General features: G+C 43.2%; 1 protein-coding gene and 1 long non-coding RNA gene across 2 annotated transcripts in view; one reads left to right on the top strand and one right to left on the bottom strand.

Annotated features, from left to right (window-relative positions):
• The window catches only part of LOC144480244 (uncharacterized), a 67,289-nt gene that overhangs the window by 46,558 nt on the left and 1,864 nt on the right, over positions 1-18,867 (bottom strand). The gene's annotated exons all lie outside the window — the stretch shown is intronic.
• LOC144480239 (peptidyl-prolyl cis-trans isomerase A-like) lies at positions 694-15,609 on the top strand. Its single transcript, XM_078199506.1, has 6 exons — positions 694-1,352; positions 4,709-4,739; positions 4,817-4,905; positions 5,003-5,099; positions 15,262-15,337; positions 15,419-15,609. Exons 1-6 carry the CDS (start codon positions 1,278-1,280, stop codon positions 15,552-15,554), a joined length of 504 nt encoding a protein of 167 aa, XP_078055632.1. The 5' UTR covers positions 694-1,277; the 3' UTR covers positions 15,555-15,609.

The raw sequence follows: 18,867 nt of genomic DNA, 5'->3' as shown, positions 1-18,867 counted from the left end.
TTCTTGACACCTGAGCATTCCGTTTCTGTTTGCCTATTCCAATGCCTCTCTGAGCAGTCAGACTCCAGAGGTTACAGCCATCAGTGTCTCCCAGTTGCCAGTGTCAATGTCCACCATCTTCCTTGCAGGTGCCCTTGAAGTGGACATATATATATCCAGAAGGTAGTGACCCGGTGGCCAGTTCACCTTACAGCAGTCCATTGGGTATACAGCTGTCATCCACCCGAAGAGCATGGCCAAACTAACACAGACGTTATTGGGTAGTAATAAGAGCCGGTAAGAGGCTGGGAAATCTGTGGAGAGTAACTCACCTCCTGACTCCTGAATGTCTGTCCACTACCTAAAAGGCACAAGTCAGGGGTGTGAAATTCTCCACCTGCCACGATGAGTGCAGCCCCAACAATCAAGAAGCTTGACACCATTCAGGATAAATCAGCCCATTTGACTGGCACCTTAAGCATTCAATCTCTCCACCATTGGCACATGGGCCAGGATTTTACAGGTCTGCTGTAGTGGGCTTCCTCGCAGCAGATGTAGCAAGCCAAGGCCATGTGATGCGTAGGAACACCACCAGTTGCAAGTTCCCCTCTAAGCCACACATCATCCGGACTTGTAACTATATCATCGTTTCTTCACTGTCATTGGGTCAAAATCCTGGAACTCCCTCCCAAACAGCACTGTAGGTGTTCCTATACCACATTGGCTTTAGCAGTACTAGAAGGTGGTTCCTCATCATCTTCTCAAGGGCAATGACTGATGGGCAATATAAAATGCAGGCCTTGCCAGGGATGCTCACATTCTATGAAATATTTTTTAAAATGCCAATGGAATTAGCAGGCTCCATTACTTTGAATGTTTAGGCAATGATTAACAGTTCCGAGCAGATCATATATGATCAACAATAGTCGTAATGATTAATTTCTCTTCCACTGTATTTCCTTGTTTAACGAGCAAGGTAAGCAAATTTCCTTTCTCTCGACAGACTGGTTTGTGAAGTCTCCTTTATGTAGTTAGCACATTTTAAAGAAAATCGCTCCAGTGATTGTATTTCTGAAATAGGTCGTCCTATTAGTACGGGCAAATGAAAAGGACACTGGTTAAATGAACCAATCCAGGATACTGTTACAGGAAGCTCCGACATTGCCTTAGCCAAAGGCGGGGGAGTAACTCATAGCCGATTGGTTTCTGCCTGTGCGAAAGCGGATATTTTCTGCATTGCTACAGAGAGACCCACGCCCTGAGCAGACAGACAATCGCTCTGTTATAAGGGAATCAGGATGGCTGCTCAGAATCCCCGCGTTTTCATGGATATTTCTGCGGACAGCAGGGCCCTCGGTCGGATCGTGATGGAGGTGAGTCGGGTTCCTGGACATTCGACTTAGTTTCAATGCTCATTCCTGTCTCGCACAAAACGTGCTGCCAAAGGGAGTGGAGAACTTTTCCAATTAATCGGAAATATTCTCCGGCGAGGAATAGAGATCTGATCCAGTTGGTAGTGAGTGGATGGGGAACCCTTTAGTGAAATCCTAGCAGCGATGGGAACATGTTGCAAAAATTAAAACTGGAAATATTCAGCAGTCATGATGTGGAGATGCGGTGTTGGACTGGGGCAAACATTCTTACTGTGAATATTCAGCAGGTCAGACAACGCCACGTGGAGAGAGAAGCTGAGTCAGCCTTTGCGGCCCATTGTCTTTTAAATTGTAGGGAGACGGGAAAAGAACCAGCGTTCATGTAGCTTATTTTACTCGGGAAAACATTGCAAATTATTTCACAGATGTCTTAATTTCTCAAACAGGGCCCCGAGATTAATTGGGGGAAGTGGGCCTGAAACACGCACTGAATGCAGACTGTAATTTCCGGCCGCGCTCGTCTTGAAATGGGAAAATCCCGCCCGAGGTCCGCCTCCTGCCAACTACCATTCCCATGGACAAACAGCAATGGTGGTGCTGCTGCTGCTCTTTTTACTCCTGTTGATATGTGGCCAAGCTAAAGTGGTGGCAAAAGAAAGCAAAACAAATGAGTATTGGATTTTATCAGTGATCGTGCCAGAATTGGAGATGAATTGCTATTCAGATGGTGAAAATGGCAGTGTACTGGTACAATACTGTATTTTAGGTTAATTTAGGTAAATGCCTGGGTTAGTTTGGGTTTCTTAAGAACAAAGAAAATTACAGCACAGGAACAGGCCCTTCGGCCCTCCAAGCCTGCACCGACTATGCTGCCTGACTTACCTAAAGCCCCCTACCCTTCCAGGGACCATATCCCTCTATTCCCATCCTATTCATGTACTTGTCAAGACACCCCTTAAAAGTCACTGCTGTATCCGCCTCCACTACCTTCCCCAGCAACGAGTTCCAGCACCCACTACTCTCTGTGTACATCTCCTTTAAACCTTGCCCCTTGCACCTTAAACCTATGCCCCCTAGTAATTGACTCTTCCCCCCCTGGGAAAAAGCTTCTGACTATCCACTCTGTCCATGCCTCTCATAATCTTGTAGACTTCTATTAGGTCTCCCCTCAACCTCCGTCGCTCCAGTGAGAACAAATAAATGTCTCAATAAGATCATCTCTCATTCTTTTAAACTCCAATGGGTGTAGGCCCAACCCTGTCTCACAGTGCCATGGACCCGGGCTCGACTCCTGCCTTGGGTCACTGTCTGTGCAGAGTCTGCATGCTCTTCCCGTGCTGTGTGGGTTTCCTCCCAGTCCGAAAGACCTGCTGGTCAGGTGCACCGGCTATGCTAAACTCTCCCCTAACGCACCCAAATAGGCACCGGAGGCAGTGATGCTTTGGAAAGAGGTACAGAGTGTAGCTGTGGGTTCAGTCAGGGATTCAAGCCTAAATTAACACAAGCACAGAAATACAAAAGAGTATTGAATGGTTGGGGTAGGATTGGTTTGTATGTCAAATGCCCAAGGAGGTGATGTGAGATCATACCGCTTCTCATTGACCTAGTTGTAACAGAAACCAGTTCAAAATTTGTATCCACGTCATTATCCAGTTCTGATGAAGACTCTGCCTCTGAAAGATGAACTGTCACTTCACTCTGGCTGTTTTTGATTGACTTTGAGCATTTGTAGATTTCTATTTATTGATTGCTAAAATGGGGGGAGGGGGGTTGTTGGCTAGATGACCAGCATGTGTATTGCATTTGAAGGTCTGTGAGCTGAGAACTGGGCGGGGGGGGGTTGCACATATGTAGTTCCCTTTTAATTTGAGTGATGATTAAAAATAACCTGGCAAACAAGTTTTAATCTGAAGATAAAGATCAGGTTATTACAAAATGACTGCTGCAATTTATTTGAATATAGTAAAAATACAGTTATAAACACTTAAGTCTGCAAGATGCCATTGTGGGCTGGTTCCCCTCTTTTTGAAGTGAAGGGGTTGAAACCTGAAGTTTGGTCAGCAGCTGTGATTGCTTCAGCTTTGGATCAGTCAGTAGTGCCTTTTTTTTTAAACAGACTCAGAAAGCAGAACCGATTCTGAAGTGAGTGATAGTTCAGTTCACTTTTTTCAGTACTGCATGGTGGTGGCTCTGGGTAGCCTGGTTTTAGTACAGCGATTGCTCTTTTCTGGAAAGCTTCCTTAGTTTCTGTTGAGATGTTTCACATGTTCAGGATGGCCCTATACCAAAATGGCTGTCACAGTCTGTCTTTATGTGACATGACCAAATATGCCACGCCCTCATCCAAATATGGCAAGTGGAATTTAATTTGGCAATCCAAAGTCCCCTTCTCAACTGCGGAGTTCAAAGGGGCCAAGGTTTTCACAGCTTCAGAGATTGGCATTGTCTGTTTGCAGACTCATGAAATTTAAAGTCTTTTCACATCTGGATGTGTCTGCCTGAAATCCACTTGGCATTTTCAGAAATCTCGAAACAGGTGACTTTCAGCAGCCATCTTTATGACTTAGTGACCAATTAATGCTAACAGAGTGTGGAGTGTGCAGGTGGATGGATGTGGACAAGCCTGCCTCCCTGCTGCTGTGCCCTGCCTGTAATAACAGATCATTGCACAGTTTGTTGATCACCAAGGGACTGAAGACAAACACACAAGATTACCATCAATGATACTGGTTTACATTGAATATGGAACTGACTGAAATTTGGATTTCCCTATGATGTCAGTGAAGACCTTGTGGTGCACTGAGTAGCACCCCTGCCTGTGAGCCAAAAGCTCTTGGTTTTCATCCCATCCCATCCCAGGACTTGATTGCCAAGAAAGGTGTGTTCATAATGTGACCAAGCAGGTTGCGTATTGTCCTGTAACTTCTCCCAACACATGCCCACAGCTAGTGGTAAGAGCTGGAGGGGTTCCTGGTCAGCCACGTGATGCAGAGAATATTGGAACCTCTACCATCACTGTCTCCAGACTACAACATGTATGCAAAAGTGCATGTGATCTCAGCAAGAATGAGTGAACTGCAACCAGACTGCATGGAAGACTGAGTTTTGGGATTTCCCTACAAAAGAAAATTTAAAAATCACTTGCATTATATGTTTTTATTGATCAGAAATCCTGTAAAGTAATCTCACAATCAGCATTCTTGTATCTTCTGTTTACACTGCTGCTCTGTACAAAGTTGTTCTTGTGTAATTATCATTGAGATAATGTTTGAAAAATGATTGTCTGTAAAGCTGTGGTATTTTCATTATTGTCCATGACGGATATACTGAAGTTGTGCACTGCTTTTCTCTTTCAGCTCATGGCTGATGTCGTCCCAAAAACTGCAGGTAAGTCCCAGAAACTGAGATGAGGAAATTCTCCGTTGTTTAAAGGTGTTCTCTTACTCTGAATGACTTTGTTGCAGAAAATTTCCGTGCATTGTGCACTAATGAGAAGGGATTTGGTTACAAGGGTTCGATATTCCACAGAATCATTCCTGGATTCATGTGCCAGGTAAAGGAGCAATGTTATTTTGTATCGAGTTGGGAATCTCTCTTTTTTACCTGTTTGAGTAAATGACTGAAGAGCTGTTCAACTTTCATTTGTTCAGGGTGGTGACTTCACAAATCATAATGGCACTGGTGGGAAGTCCATCTATGGTGAAAAGTTTCGGGATGAGAATTTCCAGCTGAAGCACATAGGAGCTGGTAAGTCGGGTGTTTTCATTGTTGGGGTGGGAAAGGTGTTTCAAGGGAGCTGAGTTTTTGGGAGAATATAGTGGTCAGATGGATCTAGGGGAGGGATTGAGTGAGGGGCCGGGGTGATGATATGTCATGGCAGGGCAGTGAAATCCTGGCCTTGGAAACTTCTCAAATATACTTGAAAATCAAGAATGAACAGGAGGATGGATTATCACCATGCTGAAAAAGCTTGGCTAACAAGCTTGGCTTAGCTTGATCTGAAGGCTAACAAGTCCTCAGGACCTGCTGATCTGCATCCCAGGATTTGGAAGTGGCTGGTTATAATTGTAAATTCATTAGATTCTGCAAGGATCCCAATGGATTGGAAAATGACTAATGTAACACTTTTTTTTAAATCTAGGAAAGGAGGGAGAAGTTGGCCAGATGCTGTACATGGGGGAAATTGCTGGAATCCATTATTTAAGGAAGTAATAGCAGGATACTTATCAACAGTTTGGTTAGATAGTGTCAACGTGACTTTGTTAAAGGGAAATTATTTAATTAGGTTTTTTTTTGGAGCAAGTAACAACCTAGGTGGATAAAGGAAAACGTAGATTTGGTGTGCTTGGATTTTCAAAAGGCATTTGATAAGGTGCTATATCAAAGATTCCTACATAAAATAGGATTACATAGTGTCGGGACAAATATGTTGGTATGAGGATTGTATAGCTAACAGGAAACTGAGTGTAGGTGGGTTGGAAAGCTGTAACTAGTGGAGCGCCACAGGAATTCGGTGCTGGGGCCACCACTACTTACAGTCTACATCACCTGAACTTGGGTGAAGGAACCATGTCACCAAGATGCATAGGAAAGTAAGTTGTCAAGACAAGGTAAAGCGTCTGCAAAAGCATATAGATGGGTTAAGTGAGTGAGCAAAAAATTGGCAGATGGAGCATAATATGGGGAAAATGTGAACTTGTCCACTTTGGCAAGAATACAAAAGCAACATACTATGTAAATAGAAATGAGATTACAAAACTCTGGTACAGAGGGATTTGCTGTCCTGGTACAAAAAGTTAATATGCAGGTACAGCAAGTGATTAGGGTGGCAAATTGAGTGTTGGTGTTTATTGAGGGGGAACATAAAAGTAGCAGGTTTTACTGTGGCTGTTCAGGGGCCTTGGTGAGACCATGTCTGGAATATTGTACCATGTATAGCTTTGGTTTCTTAATTATATATTTTTCCAAATAATGTTAGAAGCAGTTCAGCATTTAACTCATTCTTGGGCTGAAGGTCTTATAAAGAGAGGTTGAAGGAATTTGGGCCTGTGTGTTTTGGAGTTCAGAAGAGTGATCTTATTGAAACGTGGTGATACTATGTTTCTGTAGAATGTTTTAAGGTTCAGTTCTTTTTCTACAGGGTTTCAGTATGTCCGGAGAGAATGTAGCATAGATGCTGAGAAAGATAATTGCTCATTTAGTCATGTTGTGTTTACTTAGCAGAAGGCTAATACACTCTTACAAAAGAACAGGCCCCCTCATTTTTTTTTATTGAAGAAATGGGAGGAGCAAGGTTTTAAGCAGCAATTTCTGTTTCATTTGGTTGCTGACTGGACCTGTTTAAAGAAGAAGTCTGCTTTTTTTCTCTTTCTCTGCAAATTCAGGATTTTCTACACTAATTTAAAGCAAGTATGCCTGGATTTGCTAACTATATTTAAAGTGGGTTTAAGTCTATGGGGAAACTTGCTTACTTGGAACTGAAAAAATGGTCAGTTAGATATTAGAGTTTCTTTCTCGTATTGAAAGATTGTTAAACTGCTTCATTTTGTTAGAATTATACTTAAAATGTTATAAATCAAACACATTTGGATAAAAGATTCCTACGTTGCCACTCCTAGAATGAAGCATCCTTTCCTCACTATGCCAAAATAAAGAAAGTGTTGGGTCTAGTCTGGCTTCACGCTATACCTTTGGGTCCGGGACCCGAGAACATATCCTGAGGAATTTGATGTAATGGATAATAGGAGATTGTTTCCACTTGAGTAGAAGATCCGAATTAGGGGATACAGTTTGAATGAGGTGTCTCTTTTCAGACCAAAGTGAGGAGTTATTTTTGATAAGGGAGCTGAGACTTATTGGGGGGGGTGGGCAGACAACAAAAAGTTGATTTGTGACAACAACCAGATCAGCCATGATGGTATTGAATGGCCTACTGCTCCTCAATTCTGAATTGGGGATTTTTTAGTTGTATTTTTATTTGGTCTTTGCTAAGAGCTCATTTGGGTTTCTGGTTTGGTGATTTATCTTTTCTGTGTGGGGAGCTAACGTGATTGAGTTCTTTTGGGATATGTGAATTGTAGCTCAGGAAGGTGGAAAGGAGGAGAATCGTCATGTGCTGAACAATGTTCATGGGCAACTTACATTTTAAAAACTCATGGTTTGCATTGTGCTGGAAAATGTTCCAAGCAAAATGACAAAAGTTGAGCGGTGTGTTTATTGCATTACACAGCACCAGTTACTGCATCACTGCACACCTACACAACTCGGGCTAACAGTACTCAGTAACTGAGTAGCCTTCTCTCGAGTGAATTTTGAATCCCCAAACATCTGACTCAGTTGTCCACAAAGCCACGGTTGACACTTCTTAATGATGTGGACAGAGGGAGGTCTTGTGACAGTGATAGCATCCCTACCTTTGCGTTCAAGTCCCACATCCCATTGATGGCCATAGAAAGTATGTGCATAATGTGATCAAGTAGGTTGATTATCAGCCTTTAAATGACTCTAAACACACATGATGGCCGGTGCTAAAGAGCAGCAGAGTTTCCTGATCAGTCATCTTGTGGAGTGAACAGCAAGGCACTGCAGTGCTTTACCAAGCATAATCATGGATTTACCCAAGAGACATCCATGGTGATCAATGCCCTTTTAAGGCCTGGTACTTAGAGGAGGATGTGGGCAGCTTGTGACTCATTGCCTTGAATTTATTTGATTTATTATTGTCACATGTATTAACATACAGTGAAAAGTATTATTTCTTGCGTGCTATGCAGACAAAACATACCATTCCTCGAAGGAAACGAGAGAGTGTAGAATGTGGTGTTAGTCATAGCTAGGGTGTAGAGAAAGATCAACTTAATGCAAGGTAAGTCCATTCAAAAGTCTGACAGCAGCAGTGAAAAAGCTGTTCTTGGGTTGGTACGTGACCTCAGAGTTTTGTATCTTTCTCCTGAAGGAAGAAGGTGGAAGAGAGAATGTCTGGGGTGCGTGGGATCCCTAATTATGCTGGCTGCTTTGCCGAGGTAGTGGGAAGTGTAGACAGAGTCGATGGATTGGTCAAGGGATGATATAATTTGAGTCAATACAGAAGTAATTTCCTCTTGTGGGGGAATCCAGAATAACAATAACAAAACTATCAATAGGATTCTTCCGAATAGCAACAGAAGCTAATAAACAATTGATTATATTCTATGGGTTACAACATTTTAGATATTTGACCTTTTGTTATGATATGTAAATGCTAGGCTTCCCAAATAACTTGCAAATGTATTTTGAGGTTGGAATCAGGAGAGAATTTCAACCTCCCAATGAAGATCTTAAATTTAAATGTTGATTTAAGGAAAGAAAACCCACAAGATTACATTTTACACATCTCACTCTCATTCGGGCAAATTGTTCTATGTGCCACCATCCAGCTGGGATGCCTCAGATTGTTGCACTCCCGATGAGGAGCAATGCTGCCACCCCCCTACGGTTGCCCCCACAAGATTTGATCTAGAAAAGATCCTTTTACGTGGATGCATTTTTCCCAGGCCCTTCTTTGAGTTTATTAATTACTGAGGCATGAAAATAGTCAACCACATGCATTTAGAAGGAAGACCGATTTATAGAGAGAGAGGTATATGGAACTACCCTGAATTTGTGAGAAGTAGATGATGTTTCAGCATTGTTATTCAAGATTCCAGTAGAGTGGACTTCAGGCGAATAGTTGATTTTTCAAAATTTGGGGGAAAAGCTTCCTAGCTGAATTCTTGGCTGATTTTCTCATTCAGTGAAAAGTCAGAATATACCTGCAAAACGGCTGTTTGCAGGGTCCCTGAGTGTGCTTGCTGATTTTTACTTGTGTCAAACATGTAGCACTTACCTGGGGCAGCTTTTTCTGTGGGCTTTAACTCATTCTTTGTACATTCCAAGTGGGAATGTGCATCCACAACAATCCATCTGTTCATTAGACGGAAACTCTTGATGAGATTGCCATGATGTCCCTTTGTCTCCACCAGAGTCAACAATTAGTTTCTGGATGCTGAGAACTTCTCTGGTAACAGGGTGGGTTTCATTGTCTATTATTGAATCACTCCTTGCAGCAATTCAATCAGGGGTGTTTGTGTCAATACTTTTAAAAAAGAACTTGCTTCTCATTTAAAGTCCAAAATTTCCAGATGTAATTCGGTGCTTTTTCTTTCATTATTATGACATTTTCCCCTCATACATTCTCATTTCATTAGAACAAAGCACTCTCTCACACACAGACACATTCATTCTCTTAGCAATTGTCAGTTCCTCTCTCTTTTTAGCCATAACTGGGCTTCTTTAAGTTCTGGACATAGAAACTAGGAACTGGAGTATGCCATTTGGCCCTTTGAGCCTACTTTGAGTATAATTATGGGTGATCCTCTACCTCAAGCCATATACCTGCTTTCTCTTCATACTCCTTGATGCCAGAAACTAGGAGCAGGCCATTCAGCCTACCGTGCCTGCTCCACCATTCAATATGATCACAACTGATCCTCTCTGCATATCATATTCCTGCTTCCTCCCCATACCCCTTGATGCCATTAAAATCTATCGACATAGCATTCGCAATTGTGTTTAAATTCCCAGGAATGTGCATGATTTTTAAGTGGTATGGTTGGAAGAACAACCTGGCCATTCTGGGTCATGAAACTTTTCCACAAAGTTTAACAGATTATGGTCAGAACAGACTGGTTTCTCTGTTACGCCTTTCAGATATGTATCTGTTTGAGAGCCAGTAATAAACCAAGGGTTTTCTTCTCTCCTGTTGAGAAATGTTTCTGATGCTTATTTCAGAGAAGTACCCAATTGCTCTCTGTATTCCAGATCTGACCTCCTGTGGAAGATCAGTCCTTGCTGTGATGTCACTTGCATCAATGGCCACTTTATATGCCTGGTTAATGTCTGGTTTCCAAGCACAAGTTTGCCGATTAAAATGGTCTTCCAACTACTAGAAAGCTGTTTGGCATTTCAGTCCATTCTACTGTTTTTTTTCTGCAGTAGATCGGGATGGCTGCTGTGCTAAAGATTGGGATGAACTTGCAGTAAAACCCACATATCTCAAAAACCTCAAACTGTGTGGTGGGAAAGAGGAAACATAGACGATAGGGGAAGGCCATTCAGTCCTTTAAGCCTGCTCCGCCATTCATCACAATCATGGCTGATCGTCCAACTCAATAGCCTAATCCTGTTTTCTCCCCATAACCTGTGATCCCATTCGCTCCAAGTGCTATGCCTAGCCACCTCTTGAATGCGTTCAATGTTTTGGCATCAACTACTTCCTGTGGTAATGTATTCCACAGGCTTACCACTCTTTGGGTGAAGAAATATCTCCTCATCTCTGTCCTAAATGGTCTACCCCGAATCCTCAGACTGTGACCCCTGGTTCTGGGCTCCCCCACCATCGGGAACATCCTTACTGCATCCACCCTGTCTAGTCCTGTTAGAATTTTATATGTCACTGAGAGTCCCCCCTCATTCGTCTGAACTTCAACGAAAACAATCCTAAACTAGTCAATCTCTCCTCATGCATGATTCCTGCCATCCCAGGAATCCGACTTATAAACAGTTGCAGAACTCCCTCGAGCAAGAACATCCTTCCTCAAAAAAGATCAAAACTGCAGACAATATTCTTGGTGTGAACTCCCAAAGGCCCTGTATAATTGCAACAAGGTAAGAGTTTTAACAACACCGGGTTAAAGTCCAACAGGTTTATTTGGTTGCAAATACCATTAGTTTTCGGAGCGCTGCTCCTTCGTCAGATGGAGTGGAAATGTGCCCAAATAAACCTGTTGGACTTTAACCTGGTGTTGTTAAAACTCTTACTGTGTTCACCCCAGTCCAATGCCTGCATCTCCACATAATTGCAACAACACATCCCTGCTCCTGTACTCAACCTCTCGCAATGAAGGCCAACAGACCATTTGCTGCCTTTACCACCTGCTGCACCTGCATGTTTACCTTCAGCGACTGGTGCGCCAGGACACCCAGGTCCTGTTGCGCACACCCCTCTCCCAATTTACAGGCATTCGGGTAGTAATTTGCCACCTTCATTTTGTTTCCAAAATGAATAACCTCACATTTATTCAAATTATACTGCATCTGCCATTGATTTGCCCACTCACCCAACTTGTCTAGGTCATGCTGAAGGATCTCTGCATCCTTGTCACAGTTCACCCTCCCACCCAACTTGATATCATCTGCAAACTGAGATGTTACATTTGGTTCCCTCATCCAAATCATTACTATATATTGTGAATAGCTGGGGTCCCAGCACCGATCCCTGTGGCACCCCCACTAGTTACTGCCTGCCAATTTGAAAAGGACCCATTAATTCCTACTGTTTCTTCTCTGCCAACCAGTTTTCTATCCATCTCAATACACTTCACCCAATCCTATGCGCTTTAATCTTGCACGATAATCTCTTTTATGCAGGACTTTGTCAAACGCTTTCTGAAAATTCAAATATACCACATCAACTGGCTCCCCCTTGTTAACCCTACTAATTACATCTTCGAAGAATTCCAATAGATTTATCAAGCAAGATTCCCCCATGGGCTACATGGGAACTTGCAGCTTATACTTTGGCAGCCCTGGGAATATCTTTGCTCTAGATGGGTCAGTAGCTTTAGTGAACTTGCTCTTTGCAAGATTGGTCACTAGGTCAACTTACTGTACTCTCTGGAAAAGGGCTTCCAGGTGTCGTTTTACACTAGGAAGTCATCCAGGTACACTATGCAATTAGATAAGCCTGCCAATACAGGATTCATCAGCCTTTGGAAATTAGCCAAGGCATTTCCGACTCTGAAGGGCATAACTTGATACTGGTATAATCTGCCCAGTGTTAGGAAGGTGGAGATTTCCTTCATACGGTCTGTGAAGGGAAAATACCAGTATGCCTTCAGTAAAACTATCTTTGTGATATAGGTTACTTTCCCTACCTTATTTGTGCAGTCTTCCAGCCGGGGTATCAGATGGGAGTCGGTTCCGGTTGTTGCATTAACTTTTTAGTTGTCAATGTAGAACCTCCCGGAGCTGTCTGGTTTGAACACTCGCACAAATGTGGAGCTCCAGCTACAGTTGCAAGGCTCTACTGGTTGGTGCTGTAGCACGTAGTTAATGTCCTCGCAGTTATAGGCCAAATTTTCTGGGCACAAATGATAGGGCTGTGCCTTATGGGAAGAGCCTCTCCCACATCCACATAATTTTAGGGGTTTAAAGTGGTGCAGCCTTTAAATGTAATGAGCAGCTTTGTCAGGACTGTTTGCAGGTCTGGGGGGTTTCTACTTTCTCATTTTAATGTTGTAGCATTCAGAGACTGCTCCTGCCTCTGCTTCAGTGTGAGCAGTCTGAGCTAATGTTTTAACTGTGGGTCAGTTTGCAGGGCCGCTACCAAGAAAGATTTATTCCCCTTGGAGTTTAAAATAACCAGAACAGAGGGTCTTCTGTCTGCAGTGCTACTTCAGCTTCCTCTGACTGAGCTTGTTTGGCCACAGACAAGTGCCAGGCACTTTGTCCTGCAGCTGTTGGGTCTGCTTGACCTCACTGGGGTTTTTGAGACCACTGGCAATGTTATTACCTTTTGATCCTGTCAGGTTATTGCCGAGTAGCAGCTCCCATTCACAGGCAAGTGGGGCAAAGCAGTCTTGATACAGGGTCAGGCTGGATTCACCTGTAATAGGGGGATGATCACGTACCTTCCTTCAATCCTCTTTACCAACACCTTGGCACTTGTAGCTCTCTGGTGGGAAGATTGTCCCTTTACCCGAGATTCTGGCTGGAGCCTGTATTCCTCACTATTATTACAAGCATATGGGATACTTGCCTTTATCAGCTGTGGCACAGAATACAAAAACAGGGAGGGCAGGCGGGAATTGTATAAAATGCTGGTTAGGCTACAACTGGAGTTCTGCTTGCAGTTTTGGTCACATTATAGGAAGGAAGTGTTTGGACTGGAGAGGGTGCAGAGGAGATTTATCAGGATGCTGCCTGGGCTGGAGGGTCTGAGCTATGAGGAAAGACTGGATAGGCTGTTTTCCTTGCAACAGTGAAGATTGATAGGGGACCTGATAGCAGTGTATAAGATTGAGGGGTGTGGATAGGAAGGCACTTTTTTCCATTGGTAAAGGGGTCAATAACCAGGGAGCATAAATTTAAGGTAAGAGGGGAGTTGAGTTTTTCACCCAGAGGATTGTGGGAGTCTGGAACTCACTACCAGATGGTGATTAAATCAGAAACTTGTAACATTTAAGAAGTATGAAGATTTTCACTTATTCTGCCATACTGCAGGGCTATGGACCAAGTGCTGGAAAATGGGATTAGTATAGTCAGATCTTTGACAGGCTTGGACATGATGGGCCAAATGGCCACCTCCTGTGATGTAAACATCAATGCATGTAGGCTTAACTTTCCTCTCCCTGGGGAAATGTGGTCACCCTTCCTTTAGATACAAAATTGCAGTAACCCTCAGGAATTTGTTTCATCGCATCTGTACTCAGAAGTGCCCCTCCAGGGGTTCAGAGCTGTTGCTGAGTCTGCCATGGACCCTGATATTTGGGCCCTGATAAAATCCCGCTGGTTATTCCAAGAGCCTTCAGCAGTTGGTCTGAATGTGCTCTGCCTTTCAGCAGTTAAAGCAGTGATTTTCTGGCCTCTCCTTTCATTTCAGCACACCTGTTTCTGTCCTCCTCGGGTTAGGAGAGGGTCTCTTTGGAACAAGGGTTTGTGGGTCAACTTATAATTGTCAGTCAGCGTGGCTTGCTGCCTCACCCCTCTGACCCTTTGCTCCTCTCGGCCCATTCTTTTTGATTGGGGCATGGAGTTTTTAAACTGCTCACTGGTCAAAAGCAAGGTGCTTGAGCCTGTCAAATTCAAGTTACACTGATCAGGATATTTCCTGAGGGTATGGAATATCTGATGGTGCATCTCTAGCAGTAACTAGTACACACTTAATATAGCCCCTTTCGTTGCCTCATAGTCAGTGACATTTGTCTTGGGCAAGAAAATAAACCTTGAACTTTTCCTGAAAGCTCTGCAGTAATAAGGACCACTACTGGACTGAAGGGGACAAAGAAGGCTTCCATCTCTGGTTCATCAAACTTGGGGATTTTAAATGAGCGAACTGGGATGCCTCAACCATTGAGTCTACCACAAGATTTCTGCTGCTGTTATATTTGAAACTCCCTTTCCCTTTTCTCTCTTTCCTTAAGTTCTCTCTTCCATTCATTCCTTTCCTTTTCTCTCCTGAAATTCTAATTTCCACTTCCCTAATTTCAATCTCTTCTGTCATGCATTCGGTTTCATGGAACTCCTTTTCCACCTGTAGACACCTTAGGTCACACTGTTGTAAAATGTTGGGATTTCTGGCTTTCACCTAATGCTAAGTGCCTTGCTAACGCCTTTAACTGTTTGACGTACAGAACTTCTAAGACCCGAAAAGCAACTTCCTCTGGTTTTGCTCAAAGTACTGGCATCAAAAGTGGTAATTTTTCCAGTTTAATAGTGCAGACTCTAACCTTTTTGCAATCTCTTCAAATTGGTTTCAAAGGAATAATTTACATTCTCCACTCATAATTTGTTTTTCATCTGGGGGAACAAATTCCAGACCACAAGCCACCAACTTATTACCCCTTTGTGGGAACAATCCTGGATAACCAGTCCAGGTAAGATTCCCCAAAGTTGCTGATCCAAGCATTTGACACCGTCTGGCTGGGATACTCCCAAATAGTTACACTTCCAAACCATTGCATAATGTTTTCACTTCCATCCCCTTTTGGTTTGTCTTACCCTGTTCTTTCTTCCAGACCTAGTAATGTGTTATAACTCTAAGACAAAAAGTGAAAATCATATTGGAGGAAACTGAACACTTAGGGAATGCTTTTATTTCTTGTTGTTATAGGTATCCTGTCTATGGCTAATGCTGGGCCAAATACAAATGGATCCCAGTTCTTTCTCTGCACCGCGAAAACTGGTTGGTAAGTGCAATTTTAATATTCTCTCTCTGTTTTCACTGCAGGCATCATTGGTCATGAATGTCTGTTGGTTGAATTTTGCAGGTTGAATGGGAAACATGTTGTGTTTGGTTCTGTGGTCGAGGGGATGGATGTTGTGGAGGCGATGGAAAAACTAGGCAGCCAAAGTGGAAAAACCTCCAAGAAAGTTACCATCACCGATTGTGGGCAGCTGAACTAATTGTATTTGCAAATGGTATTGTACAATTTAAATAAAATGTGATCATTTACACTTCTTCTTGTGTTATGTCACTATTTTGAAAAAATGATTTGAAGGGTTTGCAAGCATAACTATTTAAGTGAAGTGTGAAACTAGGTTAAAAGGTATGACAATGGAGGGAATTTTCTTCTCAAGATGTTCATAAGCACTCGGCGTAGATTTAATCCAGTGACAAAAACAAACACGGTGCTTTGTCTGTAGCTAAATAAGGAAGTGAAGAATATTATTTCTGATTGAAAGGAATACTGCAAATCTGCAGTGATTAGTGGTAGGTCAGATGCTGGTCAAATTTTTAGAGCAAAGATTGAATTTTTAAAAACAGAGATACAGTACAAGATAAATCTAGTTAGCAATATAACGGAAACTAAAGCCAGAGCTAAGCCTCTAAGACCAGGGTTTCTCAAATTGCATTCCGTGGAACTCCCAGGTTCTGTTGGCCACATCAGGGGTTCAAATCCTGTAATTTCTGTTTGAAACATCCAGGAATTCAAACCCCTGGGGGTTTTCTTGGAAATATCTAGGGGTTTCATGGTAGTCATGATGTGGAGATGCCGGCATTGGACTAGGGTAAACACAGTAAGAAGTCTCACAACACCAGGTTAAAATCCAACAGGTTTATTTGGCAGCAAAAGCCAGTAGCTTTCAGAGCGCTGCTCCTTCATCAGGCAAGTGGGAGTTCTGTTCACAAACAGGGCATATAAAGACACAAACTCAGTTTACAAAATAATGGTTGGAATGCGAGTCTTTCCAACCATTGCCATAAGACTTGCATTCCAACCATTATTTTGTAAACTGAGTTTGTGTCTTTATATGCCGTTTGTGAACAGAACTCCCACTTATCTGACGAAGGAGCAGCACTCTGAAAGCTAGTGGCTTTTCCTACCAAATAAACCTGTTGGACTTTAACCTGGTGTTGTGAGACTTCTTACTGTGTTTCATGGTAGGCCAGGCTGACATATAAAATTTGAAAAATACTGCAAAGCTGCTCATCCAATTAGAGGCTGACTTAGACAACTCAGAAACATACACATGCACTAAAGTGAAGGGTGCAGAAGAGAGGTGCAAGGGACATGTGCGCATGCATGAATGGAAAGGGGTAGGTATGTGAAAGAGGAGGGGCATGGAAGAGGGTTATGTGCAGGCCTGTACACGGAAGAGGGGTGTATGCTCAGGATTACGTGCAGGAGAGATGGATGGAGAGAGGTATGTGTGGATGAAGACATAAGAAAGATGCATGTGCTGGTGCGCACAGGGAAGAGGTATGGACACATGAAAATGATAGAGGCACATGAATGTGAATGGAAGAGGGAGCAGAATGAATGCACCCAAGTGGGCGCAGGCTGCTATGTGGAAGAGAGTGGCATGTGGGCCAGAGCACAAGAGAGCGAGGTCTTACCTGAGGAAGTATTAACTAGAGCTCTCACTGAAGAAGCCCTCTTTCCCCAAAACCAGCAACTGAATCTGGGTTACAATTCCAAGTGCCAGTTGCTAATTCTGGACAAAAACATGGACTTTGGTTTGGAACCCCTTTCCCACTGACGTCTGAACATAGTCACTGTCGAGGTTTCCTGCCTTGCTGCAAGAGGCTGACTGACCACATTCTCTCTCAAAGGCAGCGATCACTATGTTCATGTCTCTGCTGCCAGTCTCTGACCTTCCAGCACTAAGACGTGGCTGCTGCTGCTCTGGCAATGACATGCAGCAGAGAACAGGAATCATAGCAAGAGCAGGCAGCGTGATCGACTGATCACATTTACTTGTCAAATCCCAACAGGAATCACGTTTCTGAATGCCTGTGAATAGCCTGAGATTTTGCAGTGCTCTCACAACATTGAGAGTGTAGGCTTAATTGAACTTAGAAATTGCATTTCTAGTGACAAATTTGAGAGGGATCAAGGCTTGTCTTTACCTTAAAATTCTCATCCTTGTTTTCAGATCCCTCCATGGCCTCGCTCCCTCCTATCTCTGTAATCTTCTCCAGCCCTTCTGTGATATCTGTGCTGCTCTATTTTCATCCCCTTGAGCATCCCGATATTCATCACTCCACCACTGGTGACCGCATCTTTAGCTGCCTAGACTTAGAGACTCCAGAACACCCTCTGTGCATCTCCCTGCCTCTCCACCTTGTTTTTTTCCTTTAAGACACTGCTTGAAACCTACGTCATTGACTGAAGATTTGCTCATCTGACCTAATATCTCCCGATGTGTTCTGGTGTCATGCTGCTTTATAATGCTGCTGCGAAACACCTTTAAAAGGGTCATATAAATAAAAATTGTTAAGAATGGGTATTGTCTGCTAATGAAAAGATGTTTTGCTGTAACCATTCACATCTCCGAGGGACCCCTTTTTTTCTTTCTTGTGCGATTTCCCCATTTACCTTGTGTCATGTAACCATTCCTGCCCTCCATTCTATCATAGAATTTTCTTTTCTGTTTGTTCCAACCCAACCATTCACCCACCCCACCCCAAATGTGCTTAATTATAGATTCTGAAATCCAAATCATGGAGTAGAACATAGAACAGTACAGCACAGCACAGAATAGGCCCTTCGGCCAACAATGTTGTGCCGAGCTTTATCTGAAACCAAGATCAAGCTATCCCACTCCCTATCATCCTAGTGTGCTCCATGTGCCTATCCAATAACCGCTTAAATGTTCCTAAAGTGTCTGACTCCACTATCACTGCAGGCAGTCCATTCCACACCTCAACCACTCTCTGCGTAAAGAACCTACCTCTGATATCCTTCCTATATCTCCCACCACGAACCCTATAGTTATGCCCCCTTGTAATAGCTCCATCCACCCGAGGAAATAGTCTTTGAACGTTCACTCTATCTATCCCCTTCATCATTTTATAAACCTCTATTAAGTCTCCCCTCAGCCTCCTCCGCTCCAGAGAGAACAGCCCTAGCTCCCTCAACCTTTCCTCATAAGACCTACCCTCCAAACCAGGCAGCATCCTGGTAAATCTCCTCTGCACTCTTTCCAGTGCTTCCACATCCTTCTTATAGTGAGGAGACCAGAACTGCACACAATATTCCAAATGTGGTCTCATCAAGGTCCTGTACAGTTGCAGCATAACCCCACAGCTCTTAAACTCCAACCCCCTGTTAATGAAAGCTAACACACTATAGGCCTTCTTCACAGCTCTATCCACTTGAGTGGCAACCTTTAGAGATCTGTGGATATGGACCCCAAGATCTCTCTGTTCCTCCACAGTCTTCAGAACCCTACCTTTGACCCTGTAATCCACATTTAAATTAGTCCTACCAAA

Source organism: Mustelus asterias, chromosome 28, assembly GCF_964213995.1.
Source record: "Mustelus asterias chromosome 28, sMusAst1.hap1.1, whole genome shotgun sequence".
In the NCBI taxonomy this organism is placed as follows: domain Eukaryota; kingdom Metazoa; phylum Chordata; class Chondrichthyes; order Carcharhiniformes; family Triakidae; genus Mustelus; species Mustelus asterias.
This window is presented reverse-complemented; position numbering and strand designations above follow the sequence as displayed.

Bases quoted from the DNA above. Each gene is read 5' to 3' on its own strand.
- LOC144480239 (XM_078199506.1), top strand. From the start codon at position 1,278: ATGGCTGCTCAGAATCCCCGCGTTTTCATGGATATTTCTGCGGACAGC. The intron at 5,100-15,261 runs GTAAGTCGGGTG...TTGTTGTTATAG, and splicing joins GCTGAAGCACATAGGAGCTG to GTATCCTGTCTATGGCTAAT. The intron at 15,338-15,418 runs GTAAGTGCAATT...TGAATTTTGCAG, and splicing joins TGCACCGCGAAAACTGGTTG to GTTGAATGGGAAACATGTTG.